General features: G+C 40.2%; 1 protein-coding gene across 2 annotated transcripts in view; it reads right to left on the reverse strand.

Moving 5' to 3' along the window:
* fbxw4 (F-box and WD repeat domain containing 4) overlaps positions 1-9922 on the reverse strand; it is a 56941-nt gene extending 47019 nt beyond the window's left edge. Inside the window, exons 1-5 of one of the 2 annotated variants that reach the window (XM_030441535.1) lie at positions 9531-9922; positions 2534-2629; positions 1421-1606; positions 1002-1134; positions 658-743 (exon numbers count right to left, since the gene is read on the reverse strand). In XM_030441535.1, the coding sequence (XP_030297395.1) occupies positions 658-743; positions 1002-1134; positions 1421-1606; positions 2534-2629; positions 9531-9715 (686 nt within the window). In that variant the 5' untranslated portion in view covers positions 9716-9922. The remainder of the gene's footprint in view (positions 1-657; positions 744-1001; positions 1135-1420; positions 1607-2533; positions 2630-9530) is intronic. The other variant, XM_030441536.1, reaches the window with a different exon arrangement.
* Between the last annotated feature and the right edge of the window lie 667 nt (positions 9923-10589).

The following is a 10589-nucleotide window of genomic DNA, read 5'->3' on the forward strand; positions in this document are numbered from 1 at the left end:
CGAAAGGTCTATTGCTTTATAGCGTATTCAGGTTGTGCATCATGTTTTTGAAAAGTAACGTCGTAAAGTAACTAATTAGTTTTGAAAATAAGTAATCAGTAAAGTAACTGGATTACTTTCTTGGAAAAGTGATCAGTAATCAGTAACTAATTACTATTTCCAAGTAACTTGACCAACACTGCTAAGAACCACTATCAGCTCTGAAATGTACTGGGGACATTCTGCAAGTATGGGTAGTAATAATATTATAATATTTTACAACAATGTAGTATTACAGCTAAATAGTAACTAAGGAGACTTTATGAGGCAAATGAACTGGATTGTGACTCACATTTCATCATAACTGTATTGTGTTACAGTTTAATCAAAGTTTTTCAGTCTCTGTTTTCACACTATAGTTACAATATGGCAGCCCCTTCCAGTTAATATATTACAAAGTCTACCAACTACAGTCTGTAGTTGATACAACAGCCCTAAAATCCTCCAGATGACACGTTCTAGTCATTAGAAGGATTTTTGTCAGTGAAAGACAGGGAGGCTCTGTGTGCAGGTAAAATGGAGAATGGCTCACCATTGTTTATTTGCAAAAACCATCAACATTTTTGTTGAAATTTCCCATTTAAACAAACTCTTGTGAGTGACTGAGAAAATGCTTACCTCAGTGTTGGGCTAATAGCAACGGACCACACTCTGTCTTGCATGGCAATTGTGTCTCTGGGGCAGCTGGAGGTTAAAGTCCAAATCTAAAGAAACAAAAGCCCCCAGTTAGCATGTTTGTTAATGAAGTCATGAACAGACTTTCTATGACATGGAAATGATATATGACATTCTGCTAAAACATCAGTGAAGTGAAATGAATTGAATCTGAAGTGAAATGTAACATTTTCTTGTTCTGAAAAAGCAATGAGGTTCATTATTATTATTGGTGAAAAAATGTGGATTCTGAACACCCCAGCTGTGTGCATAACATTATTCAATCTGAATTGTAGAGGTGTTCTGACCCGGGCTGTTCGGTCTCTGGATCCACTGATGATGAGTCCATCTTTAGAGTCCAGGCAGTTGACTTCCTGGTTGTGACCTGATAACTCCAGCATCACGCCTCTTCTTCTGTGGTGGACTAGGATCTTGCCATCACTGACACAGACAAAGGGCAGTTATTTTAGGACTAGCCTGATATCTTAGCTAAAAAAAATATGGAAAGAAAATACTTTATCAAAAAAGGCTCTGTATACTATCATTCTCCAGTATGCATGTTGAAGCATTTATCCTCTGTCCTGTGCTTGTACTTCTTCCTTCACCAAAGCTAATCTTACTTCTGCAAGGACTTTGGTTTATGTAGCACCTCTGATTATTACATAATGACTAATACATGGTGTCAATGCGAAGTAAAGTTTCACGGAGAATAAAGAGCATGAGCTACCTTCCACCACTGATCAAATGAGCGTCGGTCAGAACAAAGCGACAGACATCACCCTTGTGGCCTGAGTAGATTTCAAATGGGTTCCGATGGAGCCTCCCAGAGTCTTGGCAAAGACTGTACCCTCCAATAACAGCAGCCTGAGACAAAAACAGCATGTCTCTATCCAGCTGTACCCATGGCAAAAGTCTGAAATGATCAGTAAAGGTAACGTGAAAGAAATGTCACCATAATGAAGAATACATTATGTTTCAAGAAATAGTTCAACATGTGCGGATATACATTTTTTTGCAAAAGGATAATAAAATTGCTATCAATCTCAATCGTATGTCATGTACAGTCTCTGATGTGTTTATGGAGGGAGTTACAAAGAATGGGGGCAGCTACTGAGAAAGTTCTGTACATTTTGGAGTTTATTAAGGAGTTTGGATGGTGTGCCATAAAGGATGCTGTTGCAGTAGAGAATTCTGGTGATGAAGGTGTGGATCAGGGTTTCTGTAGCAGAGAAGGTGAGTGATGGGCAGGACGGGCTATGTTTTGGAAGTGGAAGACAGCAGTTCTGGTGATTTAATTTATGTGTTGTTGAAAAGAGAGGTTGTTGTAAAGATGACTCTGAGATTGCGACTATGTGGGGAGGGAGAGAGGGTGGAGTTGTCTATGGTGAGGCAGAAGTTGTGGGTGGTTTTGATGAGGGATTTGGGGCCGATGATGACCATGTCCGATTTGTTGCAGTTTAGTTCAAAGAGGTTAGATTGCATCCAGGATTCGATTTCGGTGAGGCAGTTGGTGAGAGGAGTGAGTGGCAGTGGTGATGGATTTGGTGGAGATGTAGATTTGGACGTTGTCAGCGTAGCAGTGGAAGCAGAGACCACGGCGGCGTATGATGTTGCCAAGGGGAAGCATGTGTAAAATAAAGAGGACCAAGCACCAAACTCTGGGGGGTGCCTTGGGACAGAGGGGTGATGGAGGAGGTGCAGTTGTCGATATGGATGAACTGTTGTCTGTTTGTGAGATATGATTTTAACCAGGAGAGGGCAGTGCCGTTGATATACAGTAAAAACAAAAGGTCATAGTGTTTCAGCCTTTAAACACTGTATAGGTAAATGACTCACTCACTTTGTTTTCCATTTGAGAGGAACAGCCCTGTTGCAGACCCCATCACACCAGTTCTGAGCTATCTTGACTCTCTCCTTCAGTGGGATGTGATGATATCTGCAGTGACAGTGACAGTTTAACATTACTATACTGTGGTCACTGTGGGTACTGAAGGCTTAATATTTGATATAACAGTCATACACTTTCATAAAGACTTCATGTTCATGACAGGCGTTATGTCACAGCTATAACGGTTCAGTGATAAGGGATAAACTGTTTATTCATTTTAATGGCTGAATACTACTAAGCCTGGATGGTTGTTATATTATGGATGTGCTTGAAGTTGCACAAGTTGCTTGCCATTTCTGGATATTGGGTACTTGTGCAGTAAAAAAGTACCATGTAACAGCATTCAGTTTCTAAGAAATAAATGATGTGATATCAGAACAGTGCATAGCCTTGTAGATCTGACATTTTAGGCAGGATTGGAGGTATTCCCAATACTGCTATTGGTATTTGAACAAACAAAGAATATTTAAGAGATATATCACCAAATTCTGAGACTAGTACTAGCATCTATTTCTAGATATGATGGAGACCCAAAAATTGTATAGCCATTTTTGGACCTGTTAGTCAGTGGCTCTCGTAAAATCAACCTTATCAAATCTGAGATTAATAAAGCCTATATGCAAAACATGAAAATGAAACACAGACTGTTTTCAACCATCTAACTCAGGTATTTTTGTTCCTGCTCCATGCTTGAGTGCCTGCCGTTTGATTTGTCTTCTCAGATGATCAGATAAATCAGAAACGAGACAGCAATTTATCCAAATGATCCAAACTGCTTTATTTGGAGGACAAACAAGCCATGTTTCCAACAATCATTACAAATTAGATTGGACCGTTTGGATAATAATTTTACTTCCCGCCTTCACTTACTACATCGAAATTAGTTTGATTAAACTTGGAGGTTTGTTTACAACCTGTCTGATTGTCTGACTACTTCTTATGTTTCTGATCTCCTGAGACTCTGATGTCCTGCTGAATATGATTGACAAATCTACCAATATTAGATCCAAGTTATGATAAACAAGAACTGGTCTATTAAATATAAAAGCAGGCTTTACAAATCCTACATGAAAAATCATTCTAGCTTAAATAAAGAGAAATATATTTCCTATAAAAATAAACTAACGCAGATCATAAGAAAGAGCAAAAGAAGTCATTACACAGACTTCTTACAAGCTTCACAGGGGGACTGCAGGAGGTCTTGGAATGTGTTAAATGAAGTCCTCAACAGGAGACATAGACCTACTGCTCTACCTGACCTTGATGTTGCCAAAGCTGATCTTGCACAGAGTTTTAATCATCATTACGCCTCAATAGATGTAAATCTGTCTAAGAAGATAAGTCAACCCAAGGGTGTCACCTTCAAGCATTTTCTTACTGGTAGCTACATTCATTAATTTTTTATGATACCAACATACCGTACTGAACTCCTCAAGATCATTTTAGACCTGAAGAGCTTGTACACCGCTGGTGTAGATGGAATATGTAATAAGAGCATGAAAGCCACTGCAAACGTCATTGTAGGGCCACTGGCTCATTGCATCAACCTTTCTTTACTTACTGGCACTGTACCCAAAATGACAAAAATTGCTAAGATAATTCCAATTTTTAAATCGGCAACAGAAATGACATGAGCAATTACTGGCCCATATCAATTCTACCCACTTTCTCTAAAGTAATGGAGAAAGTAGTATACAATAGACTCAGTGGCTATCTTGATAAACTTGATATTCTTGTTCCCTCTCAATACAGTTTTAGAAAAAAGAGTACAACCACTATGGCAATACTCAATCTAATAAAACAAATTAAGGACAGCATTGAAGAGGGAAAATGTCTTATTGGTATTTTCTTGGACCTGTCAAAAGCCTTTGATACCATTGACTTAGATATTTTATTGCACAAATTGCATCACTATGGCATCAGAGGTCTAGCACTTACATGGTTCAGAAGTTATCTAAACGAGAGGGAACATGTCCATGTCAATGATCATAACTCTAATTGTAAGCCCATAATCTACGGGGTCCCACAGGGTTCCATACTAGGGCCATTCTTATTCATTCTCTCTCTCTCTCTTTATAAATTCCTCTAAAATATTTCATAAAATTACTTTTGCTGACGACACGAATTTGTTTACATCACACAGGAACCCACTTATTCAAACTGTCATTAAATTTCAGCAAAACCAATATTCATTTTATTCAAATCGAGCAAAAAACATTAATGATCACTGCCTGATTAAAATCAACGGGCAGGAGATAAAAAGAGTGTATTCCAATAAATTCCTGGGGGTCCTCATTGACGACTCTCTCAACTTTAAATGTCATATCAACCGGCGCGCAGGTGGTCGAGTGGTTAGAGCGCATGCCACATACACAGCCGACCCCGGTTTGATTCCGGCCAACTGCATGTCACATCCCCCTCTCTCTCCCATGTTTCCTATCTGTCTATTGCTTAATAAATGTGTCTATGCCAGAAAAAATCTTTTAAAAAGAATGTCATATCGACCATCTTGTAAACAAACTGTCCAAGTATGTTGGCTTGTTCTATAAGATCAGACATTTCCTTTCTCTGTCTGCCCTTCTAACATTGTACAGAACTCTCTTTGAACCGCATCTTAACTACTGTAATGTGATATGGTGCAACACCTTCACCAGCCATCTTAAAAAACTTGCATCCTTGCAAAAGAAAGTCATATGGGCTCTGTCCTGGTCAGAGATAAATTCCCCCACCCACCTTCTATTCCACCGCTTTAAGTTACTAAGACTGGCTAAGCTAAATGAATATCATAATGCCTGCCTTATGTTTCAAATTGTCAACAGGCTGAACTCTAGATTGACAGGGCTGTACGCTTAGCTTTTTCACTAGGAGCACAGGTGCTCCTAAATGAAAATATTTAGGAGCACTATGAAATTTCTTAAATAACACAATTTTATTATTAACACTCAAATCACGTACACAGTAACACACATGTGCACTCAAACATATAAACACAGTCCCATCATAAGGCCTACTGCAACCCTCAATTAAACACAGAGAACATCCCTGTCCCACATCTTTTTGTAGTCAGGTTGCCTGGCACTCTTGGCTGAGTTTATCCAGCGTGTGAAAAAAGAAAGAAGTTGTAAGCTATGACCAGTGTTGGGCACATTACTTTTAAACTGACTGACTAACTGAGTTAGTAACTGAATTACTCCACTATAAAAGTAATTAGTTACCAGGAAAAGTAACTATTGCGTTACTTTTATTTATTCCCCCTTTTGAGCTCGGTATTCATTTTAGCGTACTCAGCATCTACATATTTATTTAGAAAATGTATTTCTGCATGGCGGACCGGCTCCTGCTCTCCCTGATATTTTGCCAATGAGTGCTCTGAAGGAGTCTGAGTCAACTGTTGATAACGGGAGCAAGTTCTCAACAACATACCTGTCTATCATTGCATTCAGTTCAGTCTGTGTCACAAGTTTTTGTGAAGCTGTTAGCGGAGCTCACGTTAGCCACACCAGAGGCCTGTACTGCGAAGGGGGCTCAACATAGCCAGGCTTTGTGCTCATGACGCAGCCAATCAGAGTTAAACGGTACTGCGACGGTGGTTATCAACTTCATTTGTCAAGTCCGGTTCTCTGCTTTGTGCTCTGCGCGCGTTCATATAAAAGGGGGCGTTTGACGTCATATTATTCTACTTCCGTGTGAAAATGGATCGATCCTGGGCCACATATTTTACTCAAGATGAGCAGATTCTTATTATGCAAGGCTATGAAGAATTCAAAGAAACCATCATGGCAAAAAGTAACACTGTCGCCGCCAACAGAGCGAGGCTGGCAGAAAAGTGCTGACCGTGTAAATGTGTAAGTTAACAATGATTAATATTATGATAAATATTATATTAAGCCCTTACTGTTTTAATTTCTGAAAGCTCAACATTATGCAACTTTTACATATTAACCCTCATCCATTTAAAAAATAAATACACTGAAGCAACAACTATCTTTTTTCATTTTTGAATGATGTCTATATTGTTTTCACATTTTACTGATCTCAGTTATAGAATGCGCGTGTGTGTTTTATTGAAAGCGAGGCTGAGTGTGCGTCGGCTATAAATGTTCAGTGTTTTTTTTTTTTTGTATTACTGTGTCGGGATGAACAAGCAAATGTAGCTACTGTCCCTGTACAATGACAATAAAGACCTTTTTGACAGTGAAAATAGCTCAAGCCTGTAAGATTTGTGTTTGGGCGTACACTGCCCTACAACGGGTGAAACATTGATCAGTTCATCAGTTTATTCATGGCCACATCAAAGAAATAATTAACTTTACTCATTATCTGTGACAAATAAATACTAGGTCGGATAATTAATATGTCTTCTGCATTTTATTAAGATGTGGAAGCAGCAGTCGGACATGGCAGCAAGTTAGAGCCAAATACAAACACATCATTCGAAGTGGTATGTAGCCAAGCTGCCCCATCATTTTGTCAGTGTGTGTTCTTGCTCAGATTTTCTGCATCACCAACTGAATGTAAGTAGGTTCCCGTGGCAGAAAACGAAGGGCTACACAAACAGTTTGCCCGACAGTGAGCGCACAGCTTCTTCGAGTGGCATTCCTGACACTCGGCTCAATAAGTGAGCAAATGTTCCGTATTCCCTCGGCTGACAATCTATATCGCTCATGGAGAATTTCATCAGGAAATGCCAGCGGATAAGCGCGATCTTGAAGAAGCCGCTCACGTCGGAGTGCTGCCTGAATTATTCTTGCTCCCAGGCCCACCTGGTTCTCAATGAATGGTGACGCCATCTCCGAATGAGTTACACAGTGAAACAGCGGCGCTTTTATAGCTGATTTTAAGCTGAAACTCTGAACATAACCTGGTCCCGACCAGGTTATGAGCTAAGCATAAGTTACCATGGTGATCTAGCCGGGTTAAAAGAGAGCCACCTTTGTAGTTCAGGGAAGCCTGGCTTTAGACTCAACATACCTCGCTAACACATTAAACTGGCTTCACAGTACAGGCCTCTGGCCTGCTGTCATCATCAACAGCGTCAGCAACAGAGTTTTTGGCCAGTGTTAGTTTTGGAGAAGCTTGTGCCACTGAGAGATGCTTCATTAGATCAGAGTTGCTTACAATGGACGTGGACAAAGGAGATTAAAGTAGTGTCTGTACTTCCACTTTGAAAACGTTAACTTTCCCTCCAGACTCTTCATTGCTGCAGTTCACCTCTGCTAGTTTGTGTGTGTGTCAGGCTGCTGTGTGCGTGTGTGGCTTGTGTGTAAACCGAACTTTGCCACTGATTGGCTTAAGAACTCTCACTCAACGTCAGAGAGCCAATCATCATCACTTATGCGGTTGTCCCGCCCCTTCCTCCTCCCTCACCGGAGGAAAATAAAACAGCTCTGCAACTCCGGTGGCTGAGAGCCGAGTCGGATGAAAACAGCTTCAATGATCAGCTTCAGTTTGTAATGCGCCACATTTAATAGTCGGTAACGGTAACGGCGTTGTAACGATGGAAATAGTAATTAGTAGATGAGTAGATTACCCGTTACTGAGAAAAATCTGTACTCGCACGTGTGCTCCCTTTTTATTTTTTCTACTCGCACAATCTATTTTTAGGCGCATATGCCAGTAAAATGCTCGCACTGTACAGCCCTGTAGTCTTGTTCCCATCTCCAGCCTCCAGCACACATACCAAACGAGAATCAAACCACTTATATCAGGAAAATGTCGCCGACATGTGCGCACCAGTATGAGCGTTGTCTGTAGGGGGCCGCGGACCTGGAATGGGATTGATGATGGCCTCAAGGTGTTGCCCTCTATCTCCAACTTCAAAAGACAACTAAAAAATCACTTCCTATTAACCTATATTTAATATAAAACTGCTTTCCCATGGACTACTGGGATGTATGTGTATGATTGTATGTGTATGTAATGTAATGTTATGTATGTTCTGGTGCGCTCTTTGCGTGCGTCTGGTTACAGATGGTGTTTTTCATTGTCTGTACCACTAAGCTTTCATGAACCATGGGCCCCTATCTATAAGCTCTTTCTAGCTTCCTTGGGGGACCCATTCACTCTACCCGATTGATTTCGTACCCCAACTGTATTATTGTAATGTTTTAAGTGGTATTGTGAATAAACTCAAACTGAAACTGATTAGTTGGTCAACTCTGCTACAAAACTGTCACACACACACATAGGGTTATTTGGGGCAATTCACCAAATTGTTCGAGATGCAGATGAAGAGGTCATCATTGAGATTGCACTGTCACTCTGATTTTAATTTCTCAAAACCACAGTAAAATGGAGGATGGGAGAAGAACACTGTGGCAACTACAGCACTTTGCTGGATGAGATGTGGACATGTGTACCACAAAAAGGTATCAACTCCATATCTTCTTCGGACACTCAAAGATGCACCTGTTGTGTTCGTTTGCACCACTAACAGTATGGCGGGTGATGCTGTGAGAAGTTGTGGCTGGATTTTGACATCACTGTAGATAAAAGAATGCCCTTGGGAATTGAGGCAGTCAAATGGTATCCATATGTTCCCCAAAAAATATATGAATTGTCATTTTAGGTGATAAAAGAACTTAATTTTCAAACAGTACTCTATTTCATAGACCTACTCACACACACAATTTTAAAATTTGGTCTATATAGTCAGCGTATTCTTTTTCAAATTAAAATGTGTCATATTCACTGGTTCTTATAAAATTAGGCTGAAGTTCTGTGATGGCCCTGATGTCACAAGCCAAAACACTTTCAAACTGCCTGAAGCCTGAAGTCCCAGTGAAGGCAGTACAGCTGTGGGCTGGTCTCCTCGAATACCCTGTGGCTGTACACAGGAATGTAAACTGACTAGTACCTCCTAATACCTCAAAGTATATGTGGTCAATTTAACGCTAACCCAAAGCTAAAAATACACTGGCTTCCCATCAGTGTGTGACTGTTATCTTACATGTCCGTCCCATTCCGGGTAATTCCAGTGTTCAAAAAGTCTTTGGCAATCTTCTTCCACACAGCGTCCCGGTTTACAAAGTGGTAGATAGTTTTACAAACTTGAGAGAGGCGACTGAGAGATCTGTAATCCAGATAAGACAAGATTTGATAGAGAACGTCCTCTGGCAGCTGGGAAAACAACATGGTGAGCGCTCTGACAGCACTGCTGTTCGCTCCTCCTCGTGCACTCTATGTCGGGGTCTCGGCGGTGTGTTGGCCCGTACACAAACGTTGTAAAGACGGCTGTCAGAGAAAGTAAACAATATTCCATGTTTCAGAGAGGAGCAGACCAGTGCAAACAGGAAGCCATCATAGGAAATACGTGACAACGGATGACGACGACACGCACGTAGCGTGCGTTGACGTAATGACGTAATAGTGTGAGGTTTCTGTGCAAGTGATTTTCACATCAAACAGTCTTCGATGTTAGTCTACAAACACAATTTTTCACCACACAAGTGTTTGATCTGGAATAATCAAAATATTCGATATAAGAACAAGTCTTTGTTTGTCAAGAGATGGTTTGACCAAAATATCTTGTTTGTGACACAGTTATTGAATGAAAATGGACATTTGTACAACTACACTGAGTTTTATGGAGCCAGAATGGTGACTTTAAAATTTGGCATCCAAAAAAAAAATTGCCATTGAAAACAAAACCAGTACTGAAAAAAGAAACATTGTCATTGAAACATTTGTATTGAAAACAGTTGTATTGGCATTGAAACAAGTATTTGCACTGAAAAAAGAAAGTAATTCAAATAATTCAAATCCGAAAATCTTATCATTTTATTTTATTGGGATTTTTTTGTATTTTTCAATGACAATCTTCAGATTTTTTCTTCATGTCACTTTTTTTCAGTGACAGATTTTTTTTTCAGTGTCACTAATTTTCAGTTTCAACTTTCTGTCACTGTTTTGGTGTCGAGAGGGAGGGGCCTGAGGGGAGGGGCAAGTAGAGCGTGGTTTGCATATCGTTTGAGAAGGTAATGGCTGCAGCCTGCGGGAAGGCGGGGCT

Source organism: Sparus aurata, chromosome 15, assembly GCF_900880675.1.
Source record: "Sparus aurata chromosome 15, fSpaAur1.1, whole genome shotgun sequence".
Classification (NCBI taxonomy): Eukaryota; Metazoa; Chordata; class Actinopteri; order Spariformes; family Sparidae; genus Sparus; species Sparus aurata.